Below are 25727 nucleotides of genomic sequence, written 5' to 3' on the forward strand. Positions count from 1 at the left end.
CGCATCATTGCTGCCATCTTGTGGCCGTTAAAACCAAAAACGAAAGTATTGTAAGAACCGATCTATTTTATACCAGTTTCCAGAGCTGCCGCGATATGCTATCAATGTAGAATTTAAATCAGTCTAACAAATAAAGTCAATAAAACTCACAAGTATACTGTTAATTTCCCGAGAGACCAACAAATACTTTGGATCTTTTTAATCTGATGGAGGAATATTCAAAAACATGCAGGGTGTGCTTCGTTTCTTCTAGCACTTTCCATGAAAATCCCGCCTAAAGTGACGTCACGCGATGTCAGTCGCAGTCTTCACATAACAGCCGCTGTCTCGGAGAGGCACCGACAAAAAACAAAACGAACATACAAACAAAACAAATAAACAAAACCAAAACGCTGCTTATGCAATAAATAAATAATTAATCTTCAGATATTTATTCTGTCGGATGTCAAAATTATTATTTTATTCGTAAAAGACATTATGGAGGATCTCCTATGCACAAATAATAGACTACGTCTTTGGATTACATATTAATGTAATTAAATAAAAATCTAAATTGACGGTGTCTTAAAATTTCCACAAAGTAGTACATACAAGTGCAGGAGTTATCTTATAGTATTGAAATCTATTTTTAACCCAGCAAACCTTCAACATCGACAAACGCTCCCTAACGTTATGTTTCATTAACCTTCTAGACGACCTTTAGGAATGCTATCTAAATATTAATAATAATAAGAGTAGTGATTTTTCTTATGGATGTTAATATTATAATACTAGTATAAAACTATACTCTAATGCTAGTAATAATAGTAGTACAGTTATTGCCGCAGTAGATACTAGTATCGTTAGTAAACTCCGTCCAGTGGTCAAGTCTTGGTGTACAAAGCAAGCGCTCATGTAGTGTTGCTCGTAAAGCGCTTGCGTCAAATGTTTCTTTTTTTTGAAGGCCCGACTAGCCAACGTGCTAATCCAACATTTGGAACGTTAGAGGAATTTTCACAATTACTAACCTTCTGAGAATATTTTTATTCTTTTAAACACCGCCTGATTAAAGGTATGTATACCTGGGCATGTGTAGATTTATCTTGAACTTTAACTTTGCCCGCTAATAGTTGAGTGTTGTTTGTTAAGTAACGCCAGGTTGCGCTAATATTAGCTTAGCCTAAGTCTATGCCGGGGACACTGGAGCGTGCTCGGTGCTAGCTTTAGCTAACTAAGCTGCTAGTTTTTTGGCCGCATAAACAGTGAACAAATTAACTCGTTGTAACACAATAACAATACGTGGCTCCTGGGACTTTATAATAGTCACCCTACAAACGCCATCCCATTGAGCTAAGCTAAGTTTAAGTATTGTTGCTGCTGGGCAGCAGAAGTCACCGACGGGTACTTCAAATTCATATGACTAGATACCAATGAACATCGCTGTGCTTTCTCACTTATAGTGTTGTTGGGTTAAACTAATCTTTTTACAAGTTTGGCTCTTTGTTCTAATTTACATTGTTTAGAGGACTTGATTTAATTACACATCTGGTGCTGCTGATAACGGGTATCTTGGTTCTTTCTTCAGGTTGGTCCAGTTCACTTCCACAATGTCCTTCCCCCCTCATTTAAATCGGCCGCTGTTGCCACCTCCAGGCATCCCTCCTCAGTACACAGGCTTCCCCCCAGGTAAGCACCCTTCTGTTTGGCGTTCATCTGTTTTGTTTCAGGTTTACCACAATGTCATTATTAAGAGGCATATTCGCAACACGGTAGTTGAGATTCGCTACATTACTGAAAATATTTGAGAATCGTTTTACTAATCTGCAGTCATAGATCTTAAGTGAAAATGGTGTAATTGCTTGTTGCATGTTTTCTTTGGCTGTTTCAGGAGCCCCTATGATCCCAGTTCACATGGGTATCATGGCCCCCACACCAGTAATGGTTTCTTCAGTACCAGTGCTCAGCAAGCCTGCAGTCCCTAAGAGGGAAACCATTGCTGTGATTGCCAAAGACAGTGATGAGAACAGTGGCCCCACCACAACAGTGTTTGTGGGGAACATATCAGAAAAGGCTTCAGACATGTTGATCAGACAGCTGCTGGCGGTAAGATGGGTAACACCCATTCTATTTGTAGAACTACAGCAAAGGCAGACACCCTCTTAAGTTGACAACTTTATTTTTTCTTCGTAATTATATAGAAATGTGGAATTGTTTTGAGCTGGAAGAGAGTACAAGGAGCCTCTGGCAAGCTTCAAGGTAATTTTTATTATTAAAAGATGAAGAATATCTAGATACATGGCAAACCGTCAATTCAGTCTATAAATAAACATTTGATCATGCCCTTATGTCTATTTATATGTCAATATTTGTTCCAGCTTTTGGTTTCTGTGAGTACAAGGAGCCAGAGTCCACACTGCGAGCCTTACGACTGCTTCACGACCTCCAGATTGGAGATAAAAACCTACTTGTGAAAGTTGATGCCAAGACAAAAGCACAGCTGGATGAGTGGAAGGCCAAGAAGAAGACTGCAAATGGGGTATGAATTTTGTAACAGCAATTCAAATAAATGTTTGCAACAGCTAGAGAAGGTGAAAAATTGCTAAACTTGACTCATTTTATTGACAGGATAAAAAGAGTGAAGATGCAGGAGAGGATGAGGAAGAAGTGTTAGATGAGGAGACAAAGAAGAAAGATCAGATTATCAAGGGCGCCATCGATGGACTGATGCGGGAATATGCTGCGGAACTTAATGCACCTTCACAGGATGATGAGTCCCAGCGACGAAAGAGAAAAAAGGAGAAAAAAGAAGAGGTGCTAACCTTGATTAATTGTTAACTTGTGCTACTGTTTTGTTTACTCCTTAGCTTGAAAGTGAGCATTGTTATTTCAACCTGTCAATGCGTTGTTTTTCCTCAGGATGACATAAACACTATTGACATGGAGGAGGACAAGAGGGACCTGATTTCCAGAGAGATTAGTAAATTTCGTGACACTCACAAGGTAAAGTGGCTTCTTTGATCTTGTAGTTGACATTTCAGGTTTTGGACAGCAGTTCACTCCTAGAGCTTGCACATTTAGTTGACACAGTTTTTTTTTTTTTTTTTTTTTTTTTGCCCTAACTCAGTAACATGCATACTCTACTATAGATTGGCGGTCCCTAAAACAACACCACCAAACATATTATTCTGCCCTAAACTATATGAAATGTTTTATTTTCAATGTTTGAACACTACAAGTGGGCAGACAGCTAGTGTATTCTTGTCACCTTTCTCAGGCGTGATTTGACACCTGCCACTATTGCCAAACTATCTAGGTGTGACCATTATAGATCCATATCTTCATTCATCACACAAAAATGCATGGAGACGATGTAAAGTTACTTAAAAGCTAATCTATTCATTAAACCCCACCATTATGATAGTGATCATATGGTGACTAAAGCAAGATGAATCTCAGAGCTTTGGAAAAAGTTGCCAGGATAGGATGTAAGTATCAGCCTTCATTTACTATATACATATACTGGGCGTCCCCCTCTTGAGGACTTGCATTGGGGCAACTGTGCTGCTCAGTTGTGTGTGTGTGTGTGTTGGCCTTGATTTAGCCAACCTTTCCACCACGCAAAGACAGTTTCCCTAGATCATCCTGAATTTATGACAGCATTGGTGCTTCACTCGAAAGCTGATGAGTCAGTGAACCTGTGCGAGTCCTCTGTAAATTATGGTCTGTCATAATGGTGTTCATGTTGAAGCACAAGGACTCAGTAACTACTGCAGTGACTTTGGCTGTAGCCTTATTATTCTAGTGTGGGGTGGGGGCGCCCTCTCCACAGCAGTAAGATGATCTGAAGACTAACAAGGTACGTGCTCTCTGTATGTTTTGTTGTGGAATTTCTTTCTTCTCTCTCTTCCATTTGATAAATATCTTACTCTCTCTGCATTAGTTTTTATTTTTTTATGAACGATTAGTTAGTGAGTTTATTCAATCAACTGTTTAAATTCTAATTTTTATTAAAACAACAGGGACGGTAGCAATCTAGTTGGGTTTTGGATGCATAACTGTGGTTTGCTTGAAGTGTCCTCCAGCTGTAATCGTGATCTTGCCAAAACAGCGTTTAAACAAAGGGAGAAATTTCTGCTGCCTGTTGTGACCTACCATATTTGGGCTGATTGATTTTTAGCCCCAGAGGAAAAAAAGAAGTCATACTTAATTCAATATCATTATGATTATTTAATGTGGTTAATCAGTTTTTAGTGAGTGACTTTGCAGGGAGTGAATTCAGGCTTTTTATGGGGAAAGAAAATTAAAAGAAGCACTTAAATGCTGAAAGTATTTTTGCAAAATGTTTTAATAATACCAGATTTTTCTTTATAATTATAAGTTTGCCTAAATATTACTGCTTATATACACCCATACATGCTTACTATAAATAAATAGAATTAAATTTATTTTTTACATGGTCGCATGTTTATTTAGCCTTGGCAGACAATGCAGAGGTAAGTAAAAAAAAAAAAAAAGGAAAAAAAACACCTAACGTGAAATCATAGATTTTAATTAGAGCTAGGGTATTAAATAATATAAAGACAATTTAACTGGAGCGTTATAGATTTTTAAAATAATTAACATCTATGTTATCTCTGTCATGTCACATGTTTCTTTCTCTTGAGATGCATAACACCCAAGGCTTTTAATTAGTTAGTTATTGTAAAGACCAACTGACTGCATATGACTTGTACAAGAAAACTTTGTAAAGTTATTTTCCATCTAACCTCAAATACAACAGTGCCAATGTAAGAGGAATGCAAAATGATGAACATAGTATTATATTAAGGCTCAGTATATTCAATCATTGTTTTTAAAAGTCTTATTTTGCATCAGATGCCAGTATAACTGCAAAGGAATTCTGGTTAAAGCCTTGTGTGTGATGTCCATAAAACCAGAGTTTGGTGTGTATGTGTGTGTGTGTGTGTGAATAATCAGTCCTGAAGAGCTCCTGAAGACTTCTGCAGGGGTAAGACCGTTTCTACAATTTCATTTATCTGTTCAGAAATATAACTGATGTTCATAATGTTTATTTTTTTGATTTTAGCAAAAATACCAAATGCCATGTTACTCATTGAAGGAAAGGCTGTTGTTGTTTGATGACGATGATAATGATGATGCTTAAGCAAGACAGAATCCCATAACATTTTTCCCTTGTATACCGTGTGACCTGCTTTCCTCCCAGGCCTAACTTAAAAGGCTTGTAAGGGCAGCGAAGGGCTGAGTCCATAGTTCAACACCTGTAAGTCACAAATAACTAGTTCAAAAAAAAAGACTGATGCCTGTTTTCTGTTTTTGTTTTCCTTGTTCTGAGAGGAGGACTCTTAAGGAGACAAAAAGCATTGTCATTTCCCGCGTTTTCTTTTGTTTTTGTTTTTTTTGTTATGAATGCCTCAAGTTGGATATGTTCCACGGGTCTTTAAGGCCATTAAAGTGGTTTCCAGTTCTATTCTTGCTAAGCTGTAGTTTATGCTGCAGGCTTCAAGCAATAAACTTTGTCCTATAGTTTTAGATTAATGTTGAAGCTGTCTCTCTGTGGGGGGAGAGCTTTTTGATTGTTCCTGGTTTTCCATTTAGGATTCTGGCTTCTTAAACAAGCTTTGCGCTGATTAGCAAAGAGCATGTTCATCTATGAAACCAAAACCTGGAAACCACTTGATCTGTGCACAGCTGTGAATTGGTTGCAGGGGCTCCCTGCATCTTGTGTGGCATAAGCTGAACCTGTCTGTATTTTACTCTGCAGAAACTTGAGGAAGAGAAGGATAAACGAGAGAAGGAGCGGCTGGAGTTTGAACGTGAAAGGAGGGAACGGGAAAAAGAGCGAGAGCGGGAAAGAGAGCGGCGGGACCGCGAGAGGGAAAAGGAGCGAGAGCGGGAACGGGAGAGGGAACGAGAACGTGAGAGAGACAGAGATCGAGACAGAGACAAAGACCGTGACCGCAGGACCAGGGAAAGGGAACGAGAGCGAGAACGGGAGAGAGACAGAAGCCGTGACAGGAGTGCCGACCGCAGCCGATCCAGGTGAAGCAAAAAAAACCCAGAATAATGTATAAAGACACATGTTGCAATTAAACACATGCAAATGTTTGCAGGTACTTTGCTGGTGACTGAATTCTGACAAGTTTCTGCAAGCTGATTTTCTCAGGATTTAATTGAAACCGCTTGAATTTTAAATTGAAATGTTAAAATTCATATCATCTCATTTTGATGAAACTCCTTAAGACTATGTACCATGCTTGATCAACACCTTAGTACTTGGATTTGCCATGTGTTTCTATATGGTCACAAATAAAAGAAAATGTATCTATGATTTCATTGTTGCAGGGAGGTCAGCCGAGACAGAGACAGAGAAAAGAAGAGAGACCAAGAGGATGAAGAAGAAGCATATGAACGCAGGAAACTGGAGAGGAAACTTCGAGACAAGGAAGCAGCCTATCAAGAGGTGGGACTGGCTGTGCTAAAAATGATAAAAGCCATGCGCTGAAGAGCAATATAAGCTATCCTACTAGCAGTGAGGTCACAGCTTCTATTTCCTACTATACAAACTGTTTGTCTGAGAAAGTCAATACAAGCAGTAAAATTCAATTAAAATGATTCTTTATACGTCAAAAAAAATCCAATAAATCTTCAGCATCATTTCTATTTTTAGCAGAGTAACAGCCCTTGTATTACTCGTTTACCTTAGCTAGGGGTAGTTCTTGTGTGATGTTTGCAGCTTGCCTGACAATATATTTGTTGTAGCGGCTGAAAAACTGGGAGCTGAGGGAGAGGAAGAAGGCACGGGATTATGCTAAGGAAGCTGAGAGAGAAGATGAACGCCGACGAGAAATGGTAAGCGGGTTCTGAATGATCACTGGTTCTGTACTATTATACAAGTTAAGTTCATACTGTATTTATTTAACTTGGGATTTGTATAGCAAAGTAACTTTGGGGTTAACTCTGGGGTTACAGAGTTAAAGTGGTTTATTTATTACCAGACTACATTGATATGTTGCGCTGCAGAATTAACCTGCTCTGGTAAAGGTTAGAATAGAGATAAGAGATGAACACACAGAGCCACAGCCTTCAAACTAATCAGTTTTCTGGAAATGGTATTGCCTTGTTTGGAGAAACCTTTGGACCTCAGGGTGCAGGTAGTTGGAGGCTTTGTATGTTTTTGAGATGGTCTGCACCCTAAGCCTTGTACTCGCCAAATTTAATTTAAGATTTGCAAGAAGGCTAAACCTGCTTACTAGTTTGAATTCTTTACTAACAGACCCACTAACACACCCTGTTCATCTGAATGCACTTATAGTTAGACCCAAGGCTGCCTTATCGAATTGATAACCACCTTTGTGTAAATGCTTAGCCTAATTTTTTTTATCTTGGTGTGATTAAAGCCAGATAAGGAAGTCATATCCTGGGTATGTTGATTATATTTTATAGCAGAGCAGTCAGTTTTTCCCGCAAAACTACCTAAACACGTCTGTTTTTCAGTTTTAAGCTAAAACGTTGAAATGTTGTCTTTGTGGGATGCATTTAACGAGTTTGAAGTCTGCTATTTTTGTCAGTTAAAAAGAATTCCACTTCATATCTTGTGTTGTCCATGCTGTGTTCATATGATTTAGTTTACTAATTCAGACAGGTAGAATTTGTTAGAAGTAATTTTTGTGGAGAAGTTCATTTTTGTCCTTTGTTTTCATTAGATTAAAGAAGGCAAACGGTTAAAAGAGTTTCTTGAAGACTATGATGATGACAGAGATGACCCCAAGTATTACAGGTGAGTGTTAACCCAGGTCATCAAAAACAAATGCACTTATGCAGGATCCTAATTGGCTAATTATAGGTCACTATAAATCCACTCTAACAAATTTCCTATACATATAATGTTGTTTGCCATACACTGCCGATTTCCTGTTGCCACCAGGCAGCACTATGAATGTGACCTAATATTGACACATACAGTGAAGGAATTCAAATTCAAAATTCAAATTCAAATTTTATTTGTCACGTACACAGTACGATATGTAATGAAATGCTTGGACAACTGCTCGTGACCTAAAGAAAACAAAAAAGGAAAGGCTATGAATAAGATAGGAAATAAATATGAAAAATTAAAAAGGGTAAATTTAACTAGGAAGGAATAAAATATAAATTAAGGTTAAAAAGGAAATAACTGTACAACACAAATTAGAATGAAGGGTAAATTTAACTGGGAAAGAATAAGATAAAGATAAATATATAAATTAAAGTTGAAAATAAAATAACTGTACAACAAAATACACAATATAGAACTATATAAGAATGTATGAAGAAATATAAATATATACACAATAACAGCAGCTGTACAAGTATTAACTGGAAATGAAGAATATAATGTCCAGTGTTGTGCAATCCACATTATGTCTTGTGCAGTGCAAATATGCTTAAAGTGATTTAAGTGATGAAGTGAAAACAATGTCCAGAATGTCCAGTGTGTGTGTAAGAACTATATGTGTGGGTCAGTACTGTGTGGTGGTGTGATTGAGAGACCGTATCGCCTGCGGGAAGAAGCTCCTCCTCAGTCTCTCTGTGTTGGTCTTCAGGGAGCGGAATCGCTTTCCTGACCTCAACAGAGAGAACAGTCTGTTGTTGGGATGGCATGGGATGAAATGAGCAATCTCAAAATTTTATGGTAGTGGCTGCAAGAGTTTTACATGACATTTCCAGATGGCAATATGTAACCATATTCATAGCCGCTAATCTATGATTATAGTTAAATACTGCCACGCCCATGTTCAGAGGCAGACCCTTATCAAACATGAGAAGTTTGGTTAATGAGTGAATTACAGGAAATTAAAATTTCATGGGGAATGATTGAAATTTTCTATGGCAACATAGGGGCGCTCTTCAGTGAAAACTTAAATCCTTTGCAATTTACCTACAAGAGTTTTTATTTATTTAATTTTATTATTTATTTATTTATTTTTGTGTGTGTACCGTGCTGTGTTACGTATGTTTATTAAATGTTATACATATACACACAACACAGCAGCGGGGCTCCTGTTTTGCAGAACGGTGCTATAGAGTCATTTTGCTCCACCCATGCACATGCCCATAACATGTGTATATTATCAGTAGACCTGACACGTGCAAAATTTAATTAGAATTAGAGCATGTGTAGGACTTTAAATAAGCCAATTTCTTTTCTTATTATTCTTTTTCTTTTTTTTTCCTTTTTTTGGGCGGTAAGAAATAAAAAAACCAAAACAAAACAGAGCATACACAATAGGGCCTCCTCACTATCAGCAGATCCTGTGTGACCCACATGTGGCTCATGGCAGCGCATGCAGTACTGCAGCCATTGTTCTGAAAGCTGTTATTTTCTGTATGACCCCTAGGGGCAGTGCACTGCAGAAGCGTCTCAGAGACCGAGAGAAGGAGATGGAGGCGGATGAGCGTGACAGGAAGAGGGAGAAGGAGGAGCTGGAAGAGATCAGACAGAGGCTGTTAGACGAGGGACATCCAGACCCAGACGCAGAGCTACGCAGGGTATGCTTGTCTGTAATGTAATATAAATGTGTGTGTTTGCCTGTATCTGTCTGAGCTGAGTGGGGCATGCTGTCTGTTGTCTGTGTGAAGGTCACTTTATCGTCTGAGTCGCTCTGCACATTATGTACGTCTAGCTGTCATTATCTGTTGACCTTCTTTTCTGTAAAATGCTGTGATTGGATGATTATTTTCTGCATATCTGCCTGTTATTGGTCCAGATGGAGGAGGAAGAGGAGGAGCGTCTGAGACAACCTCCCATCGTCCAAGAGCCAGAACCTGAGGAGGAACGTGAGCGCCACAGGGGTTCACGAGATCACCGGGAGCGCCGACAGGAGCCGGAGAGGGCAGATTCACGCTCACGACCCCCCCAGTCCGACAACGAGGTGGAAGAGGGTGAGGAGGAAGATTATGACAACGATGAAGACAACCCAGACGTGAAACCACGCCTAAAGCCCACAATGCGACCAATCACAGCAGCGCCTTCTGTGTCATCAGCCAGTGGGAATGTGTCTCCCAACACGCCCGGGGAAGAGTCACCCTGTGGCATCATCATCCCCCATGAAAACTCCCCACCTGAGGCTCTTCCGCAAGAGGAACACCGGCCAAAGATTGGCCTCAGCCTGAAACTGGGTGAGTCTAAAAGATCTTTTACCTCATTACAGAATGAACAGACACACAGCATACCCATGTAAATATGAATTCAATAATCGATTAGTTGATGGGCAAAAAGTAGCAAAATGTTCAATAAGTGATAAAAAAAAAATTCATAACAAGGAAATAAGTTTTTTGCATTTTTTTTAAGTTGCATTCTATAGACAAATAATTGTTTAAAACTGGTTTTAGGGTAAAAAAAAAAGAATAATAGGTGATGTGTTGCTTTTCTTCAGGTTTTGATCTTGTCTGAATGTAGTCAAGGTAATTTGGCACCTGCTACACTGTTTGGTTAGTGTGAATTGGACTGAAGGAAAGGATATTTCTATATTTTAATTTATTTTGAAGCTAAATAACTTCATAGGAGCAAATCTATAATACACAGATTCCTACATGGATCAGGCCGTGTTCCAGAAAGCATGTTTAACAAACTCTGACTCCCGTCCACTTCATTGTTTCTGTCACCTCAGTGTCTTCACTTTGAGTGTTTGTGGGTATTTAAAGAAAGCCATCATCAATGGAGCTCAAATACCAATATTCACCATGGCAACAGATAATTAAAGAGCAGAGCCTCAATTTTCATCTAGTGGACTGAGGAATATGAATATGAATCATGAAATTCGTCTGAAAAACAGAAGGGGACTTATTTTAATCGGTGTCATCTGCTCAGGCATCATTTATCAAACCTAATTTTCCTTTAATAGATGAAATCTGGCAGAATTCCAGTTTTACATCTGATGTTTTCTTGAATCGAAATTTTAATCCGACAGTAACAAAATGGAAGTTATGACAGTGTTTTTAGTGTTTTTAATCAGGTACATTTTTGCAAGGTAATGTGCCTGAATATGAGCTTTGATATGAACTATATGAATGTCAGGCAGGTGTTTCAATTGTTTCAACATTTTCAGATGCTGTTAAGAGCGTTTAAATAACTCTGGGGTTGCAGAGACAGAATTCTTGCTCCTTAACTACAGACAGAACAGTAGTTAAACTCTGTGTCCTTGCCAGGTGCCACGGGAAGCCCCAGTCAACCCAACGCCGGCAAGAGGAAGAAGCTTCCGGTGGACAGCGTGTTTGACAAATTTGATGACGAAGAGGCCGATGAGCAGCCGCGCAAGAGGAAGCTGGTGCCCCTGGATTATGATGATGACAAGAGCCTCGGGGTGGACGGTGCTGGACTTTCCAGCATAAAGGGAGCCAATGCTGAGGAGAAACGCAAACACATCAAGAGCCTGATTGAAAAGATTCCCACCGCAAAGCCCGAGCTCTTCTCGTACCCACTGGACTGGTCCATGGTTGACACGGTGAGGAGAAGAGGGACAATTTGTGGCATCTCACTGAGTGTGTCTTATTTTTAATCCATTTATAATTAAGCAAGTTAGAAAAGAAAACCTGTGCAAAGAATATTTTACTCGCAGGATTTAAATGATCAAGGAGGGTCAATTCACAACCTTATTTTCTGCTTATTGCTAAAAAATAATATAGAAACGGTGAATATTTCTCTTTGTCATCCCTTTTCCTACAGACGTTAATGGAACGGCGTGTTCGTCCCTGGATCAATAAAAAGATCATTGAGTACATCGGAGAGGAAGAGCCAACGTTAGTGGACTTTGTCTGCTCCAAGGTAATAGACATGTCACTAGTTGACATCTGTCTTAGAGAAAGTGGAACGATTAAAATGTAAACTTTCTGATATTTTCCTCTGTGTACTTTCAGGTGATGGCCCACAGTACACCGCAGACTATCTTGGACGATGTTGCCATGGTGAGCAAAGACACAGTTTATAGATGCTTGTTTATGTGGTTTCTCTGTGATTGTATTTCTTGCCAGGATGCAGGTTTTTTTTATTTTATTTTATTTTATTTTTTTAAAAAACCTCCTTACTAACCTTCTCAATCAAATTATACCAAAATACACTTCATTAGGTACACCTGTTCAGCTGCTTAATGTCAATATCTAGTTAACCAATCACATTGCAGCACCTCAATGCATTTAGGTATGTAGACCTGATCAAGACAGCCTGCTGAAATTTATACTGAGCATCAAAACGGGGAAGGAAGGTGATTTAAATGGCTTTGGACGTAGCATAGTTTTTGGTGCCACAAGCATGGTCTAAATATTTCAGAAACTGCTGATCTGCTGGGATTTTCCCATGTTTGAAAAAGAGAAAATATTCAGTGAGTGACAGTTCTCTGGGTTCAAAAGCGTTGCCAGGCTGCTCGAGCTGATATGAAGGCCACAGTAATTCAAGTTTCCCACTTGTTACAAATAAAGTATGCAGAAGAGTATCTATGACTACACCGTGTCAGACCGTGAACCTGAATGGGCAAAAGCAGCAGAAGACCACTCCTGTCAGCTGAGAACAGGAAACAGAGGCTTGGATCACACACCGTCTCATTAAAATCAGACAACAGAAGATTGAAAAGTATTGAGTGATCTACTGAATCTTGAGTTCTGCTGCAGCAGTCATATGGTAGGATCAGAATCCTACCTTATATCAACAGTTTAGCTTGATGGTGGTTGCGTTATAGTGTATGGGGATATTTTCTAAACCCGTTTTAGATCCCTTAGTACCAACTGAGCATCACCTAAACTATGCAGCCTACCTGTGCATTTCTGCTGAACATCCGTGTACAGTGTACTCTCCTTCTGATTCCAGGAGGATGTGTCACAAAGCTCGTATCATTTTAAACTGGCTTTTTGAACATAATAGTGAGTTCACTGTACACAAATGGGCCTCCAGTCACCTGATATCAAACTAAGAAAGCACCTTTTGAGATGTGAAAAAGTGCAAGATTCACATCATATCAGCAAAAATCTCAGCGCAGTGGTTCTAGCGCCTTTAGTAAATCAGGGACATCAAGAATTAAGGCAATTCTGGAGGCAAAAGAGTGCAACAGGTATTAGCACGGTGTACCTAATGAACTGAAGAGTATGTTAGTTCCATCTGATTTAAGATGTGTGGGGGGAGATTTATGAGGGGAGATTTCAGGCGCACCTCTTATCGATCAAGGTGAGTGCCAGATAAAAATGTAACCCTTTAAGGCAACTGAAATTGTAACATTTGACTAAGAGTTCAAGATCTTTAAAGAAACTGGCCTTGAAATGTTTTAATGTCTCTCATTCGATGGCACAAGTAGAGCCATGTCAAATGAGATGTATTTTAATTAGCAGTTCATGGTCAGTATTTTAACATATTCACCTTTTCCACATACACGTCATGAGTTTTGGTTAGTCCTCTAAGTTTCTTTCGATATCTAACTTTCCGTTTGTTCCGGGTCAGGTTCTTGATGAAGAAGCTGAGGTCTTCATAGTGAAGATGTGGCGGTTGCTCATTTATGAAACTGAAGCAAAGAAGATTGGGCTGGTAAAATAATCGTTGGCTGACTGAAGATGAATTCCTCTTCTCCTTTACCTTCATTGTGTATAATACTGTAGCGAATTTATGTCACCCCAGAAGACGTGACTGACCATACCAGTACAGACTGTAACTGCAGATTCTGCTCATTCTCACATTTGCACCAGTTGTTAGGTCTTTTTTTTTTCCCCCTCCTTCTTCTGTTTAAACATACTCAGGCTGCATCCACCTCCTCCACTCTGCAGGTGCTGATTGTGTCTGTGCTTTTGTGTATATACAGTTTGTCATTATTTGGTTATGAAGAAGCTACAGCTCTGGCCACCCAGGGTCACTGTGTTGGAGATGAGACCCTTTAGTCGCATACTTTTTTTTAAATTATATATATATACATGCCAACACACACCGAGTGAGAACAGTTTGCAGGTTTGCTACAAACAGTTCACCATTTCTCAAACTATTCTTTTGAGTTGTGAAATTGGGCTTACAGTTGAATATGGGTTGGTTAAGTAGACACAAACTAAAGCGTATGAATGACTACAGCTATGTTTTTAAAATAATTACAGGGGTATTTATTAAGGGTTTTTGGATGCAACTGAATTTTATTTCTGTAATCAGTACACACAAATTCTTCCCCTCTCCCTCAATTTCTTGTCACATTCCTGACGAACAGGCATGTTGTTTTCAGACCATCTCTAAAACATCTAGTTGTCATTTAAAATGTGTCTACTGACAAGACCCATAGGCACTGTGTCATCCTCAATGCTGTAAAAGCACACGTCATAACCACTATAGGAAAATGAGCTAAGAACGAAAACAATTGAAATTGTGAAGATGCTCTCCATTTGTTTTTGTATTGGTGAACATTTGAATAAATAATTTTTATAATCATTTGACTTGAGATCTAAGTTTTCTGAATATTAAATCAATGTTGAGGGGTTTTGGCATTCATACGCTGATATACAGTCAAACCTATCTCCAGTTGGCTTCATTACAATCTCTCTATTTGAAAAAAACAAAACTAAAAGGCGAGAGTAACGGACAGGATTTACCTTTAATTCATCCAATAATAATTGCTGCTTTTTGGGAGAATAAATGTTATTTCTTGTTGGTGGAACAATTTAATTAAACTGACAAAAAGGCATTGAGATCAAAACTTCCAGATCTTTATTGATACGATGGGAGCTAAACAAGAGCCAGTAAAAACCCTTTAACTGGAAGAGAATCAGCACATAAAGTCGCCGGTGTAGAGACAGACGAAGCATATGCGTTTCCCCTTCAGTCAGTCACATCCAGCGAGCAGCCGGAGATAAAGCGGCGTGGATACTGAAGACACCGGGCTCTTAAAGCAAGAGGTAAAATGAAAGGCCACAGCTTGAAAACAGCTTTTCTTGTCTTAGAGTTATTTAATCAAATGGGGTACTTTAAAATAAAAACTATAAGTGATGTTTAACTTGTAATTTAACCATCCTTGTGTCCGTGTCTGGTTAAAAAGACCGCGTTTCAGTTACCTTCTTCTGAGACAAACCTCTCTTGAACAAACTGGGATGTTGCCAATAAAAATAGTAACACCAGTTAATGGTTGCAATGTGAAAGTTAACATCTGTTGGACTGGGTGACTGAGGCCAGGTCTGTCCACGTTTATTTTTCTTCTTTCCTCCTTTGATGCTTTTCTCCCCACCAGCTTTCCAAAGAGGACCGACTCTTAATCCTCTGCTTTGGCCTCCATCTCCTCAGCGTCGTCGTCTCCATCCACCTCGGCGTTCTCGCGCTCTAACCTCTCCAGCTGCCGGGCGAGCTCTGTCTCATCCGTGTCCGTCACCACCTTAGGCTGCAGGACAAAGTTTACAGTATAGGCAGATGAGCTAAAGACAAACATGTCCATCCATCCATTCGCTTCCGCTTCTCCTTTTCAGGGTCGCGGGGGGCGCTGGAGCCTATCCCAGCTGTCATAGGGCGAGAGGCGGGGTACACCCTGGACAGGTCGCCAGTCTGTTGCAGGGCCAACACACAGGGACAGACAACCATTCGCACTCACATTCATTCACACATTCACACCTAGTGGCAATTTGGATTATCCAATTAACCTATCCCCACAAGCTGCATGTCTTTGGACGGTGGGAGGAAGCCGGAGTACCCGGAGGGAACCCACGCAAACATGGGGAGAACATGCAAACTCCACACAGAAAGACCCCGGCCTGATGGTGGAATTGAACTCAGGACCTTCTTGCTGTGCGGCAACAGTGCTAACCACCGTGCTGCATGATCATGCCAAGACAAACATGATCATGAAAAAAAAAAGAAGAAAGAAAGAAATCATTCACCTCCATCTGGATATTAAACACGCCCCTCTTCTCTTCAATCTTCTCCTTGATAGCAGCCATGGCCTGGTTGAGGACAGAGAGGCCCTCTGTGCGCTCCAGGGTGGTCGTCGTCATCACATAGCGAGGGGGAGCGATCAGGTTGATCTGTAGAAGGTAAACACCATGAGAGACAGATCCAAGTAGAGCCTACAGCTAGAGACTTTTTACTTCTTGATGGAAGAGAGAAGGATTACCTTGATGGGCATGGCCTCTGTGGAGCAGCCCAGCCCAGCCCTCAGAGCTTCTTTCACGGCGTCGATCCCCTCGTAACCATAGCACGCCACTTCAATGTCTGCACGAGGTAGAGGAGGTTATCTTCACATTTCTAATTTATTCCTAAGTCCAACTGAGAAACACTGTGAGTAAACAGTCACCTGCTCTGATTTTGACAGCCTGTGGAGTGAGTCGCCTGTTGATGTTATCAATCAACACATTCCTCTCCTCCTCTGTTAAATCCAGGCCATCCAGAATAGCAGGATCTCTGCAGAAAGCCATCAACATGTAAATGTGTGCACACACTGAACAACCTGTGTTTCATTTTAATAAGAGGTGCTGAAATGAGAACTTACGATACAGCCTGTTTGAAGACATCATAAGCGCCGTATCCTGGCCGCTTGTATTTCTCGTCGAAGACCCATGCGGTGCGCTGGTACAAGCTCTCTAGCTGCTCGTCCTTACTGTACTCCAACACCTCTGCCACGTGTCGCAGGATGCTGTAAACCTGCAAGCACTTTCAAAATCAGCTCAGCGCAAACAAACAAGATAGACGTTTACAATTTCTTACAAATACACGTCTCACTTGTCTCACAATATTATAATGAACGCCTGAACCAAATGACCACTACTTTGACCACAACAAGGCTCAAAGGCAAGTTCCATCTACCTTAACTTTACACAAGACAAGGAAGTCCTCTCCAGGCTGGGCAACTTGCACCAAAATGACCGAGACAGATAAAAAGCACCTGACCAACTTACAGTTTTAGATTTGGTGAATTTATCCTCACACTTGATGGCCTCCTCTGGCGAAACTCTTCTTTTTGATAAATCAATGTATCCTGAGAAGAAAACAGAAGGAATGTAAAAAAAGCTGTTTTAGTGCAGCAAGTAGTTTCTTACGATTAGGAATGATACGATTAACTAACAGGGAGGGATTCGATGGCCACTTGCTGGTCTAAGTTTCAAAATGTGCTCGTCTTTATTTCCTCATTACCACCTTTGCATTTCCATCCTGTGTCTCTACTCGAGTGTCGGTACATGGATCACAGGTCAAATCTGCACAACTATCTATATAAAGAAAATAGCCACGTAATACGAGTCAGATGAGCTGCATATTTTGCGATTAGCAGAAAATGTCCAGTTCAGTAACTCAGTTCAAAGTGCTCATGCTTAATTCATGTCAGTTTTGTTTTTCCTTTTTTTTTTTTTTGAATGTATGAAATATGCCGATGTGTTATAAACTCAAAAATCATCATCTTCATTCATCTTATAACGAGCCTCAGTTCACCCACTCTCTCAGACAAGCTGTTTAAGGCAAACTTGCATCTGATTGGGCTGCTGCTGGTGGGTGGAGCTGCAGTTCCCACAGAACTTTTGAACAGATAAAGATATCACCTTCTAGTGACATCATACAGAGCCGAAAGCACAAGAAGGGTCTGAAACGGTGCATTAAAAAGCAGCCTGAAGCCTGAGCTTCAGGAATTACTCATACATATGGTGACCTCATTAGGTCCCCTTTAATTATTCCAAATGAGATATTCTGTGTGTCATGTGAGACTGTCCTGACATTAAACTGGTGAATGCTATAACATAATGCAAGTTATTGATCATATTACCAACCACAGCCTGTCTCAGTCCACCTGATGTCACAGAATAACACCTCTAGCTTCAATTCAAAAAAGGAAATGTGGACCACACAAAAAGATCTCATTTCATATGGTTTTTATTCCACCACTGCCCTGCAGATCCGACACACCGCTAGTTTCAACTATACTAATCTACACTCACCCTTCTCTTTGTCTACTCGGATGACGACCACGCACTCGTTGCGGCCTATGCGGATGAGCTTGTTGATGGAGCGGATACGTCGACGCGACAGCTCGCTCAAGAGGATCATGCCCTCGATGTTGTTGTACTCCAAAAGGCTGACGTAGGCACCCATCTCAGCGATGGACCTCACGTTCACCATCACGACATCCTCCACCTCTGGGAACCGGTGCTGGTAAAATCGACAGCTGAGCCCCGGCATTGCTGTGAGGTCAGAAACAGGGAAACAGGGAGCTTAACGTCTGCAAGTCATGGCACAAATCTTCACTTTGCAGTTTTAAACACTGTGAAAAGTGCTGCTCGGCCTGTAACTTGGTGTTTCGGTACTAATAAATACAGTTTTTATTCTAGTTAATAAAAAAAATAGTCAACTTGTAACTAGCATCTCTGCCTCCACTGCTTCAGTTTTCACCAAAGGTTGTTTAAAAACAAGTCCCACAACTAAACACAATCAAAGCTCAACATTAAATTAGCAGAGAACCATGTATAAATTATTTCATTCTGGTTTTCTTTGTCTTTTTTAATCTCAATCATAGTGATTTGTGAATAATCTGTCACACCATCCCTCTGACAATCCTCCTTTTAGATGTAGTGAAAGAGACATGCAGAGCACGTGTCAGAGCAGATGCTAGAGACAGAATGAGAGGATCTGGTGTGGTGACCCCTAAAGGGAGCAGTCACCTACAGCACCTACAACGTAACCTAAGTAAAGGACCCATGACCCATTCATGCTTGTGTATGGTCTATTACGTGTTAATTACTTAATGGTTGTGAATCAGTGTTTTATATGTGGGGTCAGCCACAAATTATAGAGCCAATGATTATTATTCTCTCACTAATAAAATACAAACTATGCTGTGAAAAAGTAGACAGAAATGCACAAGAGGACTCAAAAATACAGAACAATCGTAATAGTTGTGGGCTGCGTCCACACGATGTCTAATTACATGTCAGGTTACAACATAGGCTTTCAACACAGAAGCACAAATCCCTTGTTACCAGGGCACATCACCGTGTTAACTTCTAGATTAGCTTGTATGAAATCACTGCCTAATGACCAAACAAACTCTCCTTGAAACAGCGTCATCATTCCATTCAAGATCTCCTGAACATTTTTCTGTTACAAACACTCATACCGCTGACTGGTCTGCAGCAGCCGTGCTGCTGTCGGCCTGTATTATGTGTATGACCACTTTATATTCTTCTAATATCACAGTTGTCTCCTCTTTAAAATCAACGTCCCTGCTGGCAGTAGGCTTATCCAGGTTTATGACCGATTGGATGCTGCTAATGCCAACTCTCTCATGTAACTGCACTTGTAGCTAGACTGAGATGACAAATAAGGGGACAGCCTTGCTATTCCCCAAATCTTTTGCTTTTAACATCCTGTAGTCCCTGTAACCTGAGGACAGCAGCCTACCCCCTGGAGTGTTTGACCCTTAGATCCTATCACCGTTGTTTTCCCATTCTTTGATCTCATCACTCCTGATTGTTGTCTTTAAACTCTAGTATCTTCTGCTTCTGTTTAACATTTACATATAAATCATCTCCTAGTGATAGTCCAGTGTGTGAATGTGTGTGAATGGGTGGATGACTGAATGTGTAAAGCGCTTTAGGGTCCTTAGGGACTAGTAAAGCGCTATACAAATACAGCCCATTTACAAATACCATGCCTCTTTGGTGGGTCAGAGTTGGCTCATCTTCCAGGACCCACTATCTGGGCTAGTATATGGCTAGTCCATTTCTTTGAGAGTTGATATCACATCAAGATGATAACCACCTTGATGTGATATCATGGTTATGCAGGCCACAGACAGGCAATTGGGACACAATGTCAGCAACCACAAGTACTCTGAGTTTGAATAACAATCTGTTGGGTGTAAAATGCTGCAGTCAGCCAATTAACATCAACCCCTTTCTACATCAGAGTATTTCAACTATACACTGCAGTGCCTGTAAACTCAGCTACCAGTAAAGACATTCCTTTATGGAAGAACACTGTAATGAAAAATATCACTTTTTCTATTTTACTCAGATTTTAAAATATTAGCTGTGGTCATTTTTAGAGGCTTTAACCTATAAGAAGACTTTGGCCATACAGATGTTTTCTCTCTAATCCTTAGTCTACTATCAAGAAAGGTGTGGACAAAATAGAGAGATACCTTCAATATTAAACGAAAAGTCTCAGGATGTTTGAATGGAGCCACTTATGTGTGTTTCTCTGTTTTCCCACCGAACAAAATCCAATGCCCAGGTTTAGCTTATAAAAATATCCAGGACATAAAATAAAAGCAGCGAAATGAAACAAACTTCTGCCATTTGTCGTTTTCTCCTGTTGCTGTGAATGGACTGATGTAACGCATCATCATCGCAGAAAAATCACTTACTGTTTAAAAGACAGAATCGGCGACAAAATATGGACACAAAAAGCTGCTTACCAAATATTTAGTACGTGTTACCAGCGACTGTATGACTTCCTAGTTATCACATTTAAAACCACGAGAAGAATGTTCATTCAAGCGCAGAAACGCTTTCTTTCAACATCAGTTAGCTTCCCAGCTAATAACCCGGTGCCCAGCTCACATGCGGCACACGCAGGCTAAGCTGTTAGCCGGCTATCTGCCAGTTCCGATCGTTCCCCAGTCCCCGCCAAACGACATCTTCATAAAACAAACTCACCTGTGTCATAAGGTTACAGAACGACGCGCCTGAATGTTCCGTGCTGACTTTGTTTAAATGTCAGATTCGGTTTTCTTTCTGGTGTTTTTTTTTTTTTTTTAATGAGTAACTCGGGCCCGCTAGCTCACATTCATGGGTGTGCTAATTTGTCGACCCGGAAAAGATCGTAGGGACCTTCCACACTGGCGCATGTGCAGAACGAGTTTGGTTCTTTGGTCACATGACGCGGAGGGCCAGCTGATCATCGCCGACAAGATCACGACCGTCAACTCGATCTGCTCTTCTAATCCTACACGAAGAGCAAGATTTTAGCTGTTATATGTCTAGATTAATAATTCAGGATTCGAGCTAAAGTTGTAGTGTTGATTTAGGGAAGCGGGAGTGAACTGAAAATCTCAGTAATCGACAAAAAACGGAAAGATGTCTGGAAAAGACAGGATCGACATATTCCCCTCCAGAATGTAAGCAGCTTGTGCGATGGCTAGTTGCTAAAGCAATGTAGCTTCGTTAAAGCTCATATACCACTGTTTTGTTGACATATTTGCTTTTATATATGAAAGTTGTGGATAATTTTCTGCATGCATTTGAAAAGCAGGGATCGCCGTTTTGTTTTGTGCCAAGGTTACCGTTTAAAAGAGGAAGAATCCTGCTGCTGTCATGTGATATTTCTAACATTATTCAAGTGTGAGCTGTCAGTCGGAGAGACTTCATTTTAATCTAATTTCACCTGCTTCCAGTTATATTACATTTAGGACTACTGAAACTGTAAAACACCGAGGTTTGACCCTTTTATCAGGTCCTGGGTGCAAATATCAGTGAGCTGTGTATGTAGAGGAGTGGTGCAGATTGTGTTGTTCCTTACCTTGTTTTAAAAATAACGCTATTACACAAATCACAGCATGTGACACCTTCTGTCCGTAGACTCTTGGATCAGATAAGATCTCCTGAAAAAAAATCTGAAATTTTTGAAAATTTCTAAAATTCTGAAATGGTGAAAAACAGAAGAAATCTCAGGAAAATTAATGGGATCTCTCTTCCATGATGGGAAGGGATTCAGCAGATGTTGTACAGCATAGAGCAACAAAAGTAAATTTATATTATAGACGATCAGGATGACATCGTTAACAATCTAACATGTAACAATCTGTGAGTAATGTGACACAAAAGTGGGCTTGAATGTTGATGGCTGTATATTTTCGGCTGCTCCCTTATTCACAAAGAGGGATCCACAGAAGATGGATCCCCATATTTAACTGGTCTTACTCCAGGGATCTCTAACCTTTACACTATGGAGCCATGTTAAATTCCAACACAGGCCTAAGGCAGCATATGAGTCACCTGCTCAAGTCTGGAAAGAGCTGGGGAAAGATTCTGATTTGGAAAATCTTATTCAGCCTTTATTTAAATTGAAAGTTATCAGTCATGATAATTTAAATGAAAAGTCAATGAAGAGTCAATGACAAGTGAGTTACAACTACTTAGCCATTTAGCAGATAAAATTCAACTTGTCAGCAGCTCATTGTAAGGTCTCCCACCAGAACTACAACACATGGACTTATATATTAGCTAGATGAAAGAGACGAACAGGTACTACTACTTATTCATTTTTAAGGTAAGCTAGCAAATGGCTGGATGAATTACAACCCAGGCCTCCACACTATAGCCCTATAATATACAGGTTTTCCTGCTAAAACCAGTGAACCACACTGGTGCTCCAGAACAAACTACTACTCTTGACAATTAGCATTTAGTAGCCTGGTAGAAGAGGGAACAGAGGAGTTTCAGTAGTGGGTTTTTTTCCGCTTCATGGGTGCAGGATAGCCCTGACCTGAGGGCATTGAAATAAACTCACTAGAGAGAATGTGGCCACCTTGATTAATAAGACCCTTTTCTTTCTGAACTACACGTTTCTTTGGACTTGGTACTCTTGGAGTATAAGACTTTAATAATGCTATTAAGGCTGTTCCTGTCCTTCAGAGATGACCCATTGAACCAGTATATGAAATGGGGAAAATAAGAAGCAAATCCATTTAAAAAAAAAGAGCTTTAACAAGCATAGAGGTCGAGAGAGAAAAGAGGAAAATCTGCCGGTTTAAAAAAAAAAAAAAAAAAAAAAACTGGGGTGAGGGTATCAACTACCAGAGAAGAGAGACAGAGACCTTGGGATGGCCTAAGGTCTGAGTGAAAACATGACAAGGAGATGAAATGAATGAAACTTGGTTGTGTCATTTTACCCCTAATTTAACCATCTGATTCAAATAGTGTTAAAAATATGTGGGTTTTCTCTGGATTTGCAGGGCTCAGACCATCATGAAGGCTCGGCTGAAGGGAGCACAGACCGGCCGCAACCTGCTCAAAAAGAAGTCCGATGCCCTCTCCATGCGCTTCCGTCAGATCCTTCGCAAAATTATTGAAGTCAGTTTAAAATGAGCCTTCGTTTTTGGTCCTAATGTGGTCAAAAGAACCGATGATGCAACAAATACTTTATTCATACATCATGATCTTTGGTTGGAGGCTGTAGCTCATGATAATGCTCAATTAATCTGATACTAAGAGGTGTTTCTATAGTAATTAATTGGGTACCTTCATTGTTATAAACTAACAAATTACAGCCAGTCTGAATCAAAACCTCATGAAATAAAATCTTCCTGAAGGCTTTCAGCTACATGTTTCCCAAAAGTGTGTTTATTTATACTTTTAGACTAAAACCAAGATGGGAGAGGTGATGAGGGAGGCTGCCTTCTCTTTGGCTGAAGCTAAATTTGCTGCAGGAGACTTCAGGTAAGAATGAGAATAACGTGTCAGCGACGTGATGTTGTGTTCTGGTGCAGATACACGAGCAACTTCCATCTGTTGTTTTTGGCCTACAGCACAACTGTAATCCAGAATGTTAACAAAGCCCAGGTGAAGGTCAGAGCCAAGAAAGATAATGTGGCAGGTTAGCATCAAAAAATATTTTCTCATTTTTAATCATTTTTTTGTTTTGTTTTGTTTAAAATATCTGCTGCTTTTCTTCTTTTAGGTGTCACCCTTCCAGTATTCGAACACTACCAAGAAGGCGGAGACAGTAAGTCCAGTCACACGTCTGAGTTTGGTGTAACTCTACATCGGGTTTGAAGGGAATCGCAGAGAGCGCTCACCCCACGATGTGTTTGTGTCTGTCAGGTTATGAGCTCACCGGTTTGGCGAGAGGAGGAGAGCAGCTCTCGAGGTTGAAGAGGAACTATGCCAGAGCTGTGGAGCTGCTTGTGGAGTTGGCCTCCTTACAGGTAGGAGGCGCTGTTACATATTAAAAGCATGCTTTATAGTTAGGGTTTTTTCCCCCCAGTGGTATTATCATTGAAAAAAGCACAATGTAACGTCCCTCATTGAAACTAAAATTGTATTGATGATCTCAAATGTAACTGTGCACAATGTGAGTGTATAATCAAAGGCTCACATCCTAAATGACCAAAACAACTCGTGAAAACAAAGGGGTAGCGTCTCCCGCTATAGTTTGTGTATTCCTGCTGTGTGGCATATCACTACAACATTACCACAAAGGATACATTCGTACACTGAGCCTGTGTGGATTAAAGATGCAGATAAAATGTAATCTATACTCTAGAAAAGCTGAAGTTTAAGTGGAAAAAATTGCTCAATTTTGGTTTGCAGACATCTTTTGTCACTCTGGATGAAGCCATAAAGATCACCAACCGCCGTGTGAACGCCATCGAGCACGGTAAACACACTTAACATTCAACTGCAACCTTTTATTAATACATTTATCTATTAATTAATTTTTTAAATAAAAAAAAAAGGGTTGGTGCAGGTAAAATAATTTTGAATCCGCTTTGCAGTGATTATTCCCAGGATTGATCGCACCCTCACCTACATCATCACAGAGCTGGATGAGAGGGAGCGAGAGGAGTTTTACAGGTGATGATGTTTTCTGTCTGCCTCGTGAAGGTTTTAGTGCATAAACCTAAAAAAAAACTTATCAGGAGGCATCTTTTGCATGTTTATTAGATATTCTTGTTCCAACTGGCTGTCCACAGCTCCGAATTCATTCTGTCACTACCCCAGCAACTTAAGTCCAAAACCAGACTGCCCAATCCTCAACTTTTGGTTATAACACAGAATGTTCTCTGCTTTGCCAGACTGAAGAAGATCCAAGAGAAGAAGAAGCAGCTAAGGGAAAGGACGGAGTTGGAAATAGCCGCCCGTTTAGCTGCTCTGGGACCCATCGCTGAGCCCGCCAACATGCTGACAGAGGAGGCGGATGAAGATCTGCTGTTTGAGTGAGGAACATTACAGGCCACCGACTTCACTAATCCTTTTATTTATTCTGTGCCTCTCTGGCCACGTCTGCGTGTCTTTACGTCAGCGATGAAAGTTGTTTGTTTCTTTTTTTTGTGTCCACGTCGTGATGATTAGTTCTGAGTGTTTCCAGATGTGTACAGGGATCAAAGTGCTGTTCGGTATAATACACAAGTGAGACCAAAGCAGTCTCTAACAAATTAAGCAAATATTACAATGAATATGTTTACACATGGTGTGCAAGTGATGATAAAGAAGCGTCCCGTGTGACCGATCACCTTGTAGATATTCAAGTTTTATCATATATAGAGGCATTGCATGCTGTACAGCTTAAAGTGGTTGTGGATTTCAGAGGGTGCGAGTGTGCGCCGTGGAGACCCGTCCTGCTGCTCACTTCATATCGTGCGGTTCCTGTTACCTCACTGCAGGCTGTTTACCATTTCACCAGAAGCCCCAATGTGACCCTGTTGTAAAATGTGATGTGCAAGTCAAAACAGCCCAACACTTCATCCAAATAAAGATGTTCTAAATATTCAACCACTGATTGAATTTCTTTTTTCCCCACTGAAGGGAAAACATTTTAAGTTCCATATGTGAAGACTGCTAAGAGACTGCTTCAAAACCTTTAATCAAGTGCAAATTATACTGTGTTTAAGCAAAATTAAATGTTATCTTTTTTCAAAGGAGATCCATTTCAGAGGTGTTCTCACTATTGGATACATCCCATTTAAGTGAGAGGAGAAACTGAATAAGGAACTTATGTTAGTTACCCAGTGGCTCTGGCAAGAGTGGCACCACAGTAGATTTAG

The 25727-nt window shown here is 40.3% G+C and overlaps 3 protein-coding genes across 4 annotated transcripts; 2 read left to right on the top strand and 1 right to left on the bottom strand.

The window, feature by feature from the left end:
• The first annotated feature begins 911 nt into the window (after window positions 1–911).
• rbm25b (RNA binding motif protein 25b) lies at window positions 912–14425 on the top strand. Its single transcript, XM_026194806.2, has 17 exons — window positions 912–1051; window positions 1565–1665; window positions 1868–2082; window positions 2178–2235; window positions 2355–2515; window positions 2605–2790; window positions 2896–2979; window positions 5762–6039; window positions 6343–6460; window positions 6760–6849; window positions 7704–7777; window positions 9378–9528; window positions 9747–10158; window positions 11188–11483; window positions 11705–11803; window positions 11896–11943; window positions 13463–14425. Exons 2-17 carry the CDS (start codon window positions 1587–1589, stop codon window positions 13553–13555), a joined length of 2442 nt encoding a protein of 813 aa, XP_026050591.1. The 5' UTR covers window positions 912–1051; window positions 1565–1586; the 3' UTR covers window positions 13556–14425.
• A 253-nt stretch (window positions 14426–14678) lies between these two features.
• Window positions 14679–20825, bottom strand: eif2s1b (eukaryotic translation initiation factor 2, subunit 1 alpha b). Of its 2 annotated transcripts, none has more exons than XM_026194810.2 (8): window positions 20620–20825; window positions 17902–18144; window positions 16873–16952; window positions 16467–16618; window positions 16272–16378; window positions 16092–16189; window positions 15859–16002; window positions 14679–15365 (listed from the first exon to the last, which is right to left on the bottom strand). In XM_026194810.2, exons 2-8 carry the CDS (start codon window positions 18140–18142, stop codon window positions 15240–15242), a joined length of 948 nt encoding a protein of 315 aa, XP_026050595.1. In that variant the 5' UTR covers window positions 18143–18144; window positions 20620–20825; the 3' UTR covers window positions 14679–15239. The 2 variants fall into 2 exon arrangements, with proteins under 2 accessions (XP_026050595.1, XP_026050596.1); XM_026194811.2 differs by lacking the exon at window positions 20620–20825 and adding an exon at window positions 20379–20525.
• atp6v1d (ATPase H+ transporting V1 subunit D) lies at window positions 20813–25455 on the top strand. The gene is made up of 9 exons (XM_026194812.2): window positions 20813–21080; window positions 22917–23034; window positions 23321–23400; window positions 23490–23557; window positions 23642–23686; window positions 23785–23888; window positions 24274–24340; window positions 24459–24537; window positions 24759–25455. The coding sequence occupies exons 1-9, from the start codon at window positions 21040–21042 to the stop codon at window positions 24901–24903; spliced, it is 747 nt and encodes a 248-aa protein (XP_026050597.1). The 5' UTR covers window positions 20813–21039; the 3' UTR covers window positions 24904–25455.
• The last annotated feature ends 272 nt before the right edge of the window (window positions 25456–25727 follow it).

Source organism: Astatotilapia calliptera, chromosome 15 (genome assembly GCF_964374335.1).
Source record: "Astatotilapia calliptera chromosome 15, fAstCal68.1, whole genome shotgun sequence".
Lineage (NCBI taxonomy): Eukaryota > Metazoa > Chordata > Actinopteri > Cichliformes > Cichlidae > Astatotilapia > Astatotilapia calliptera.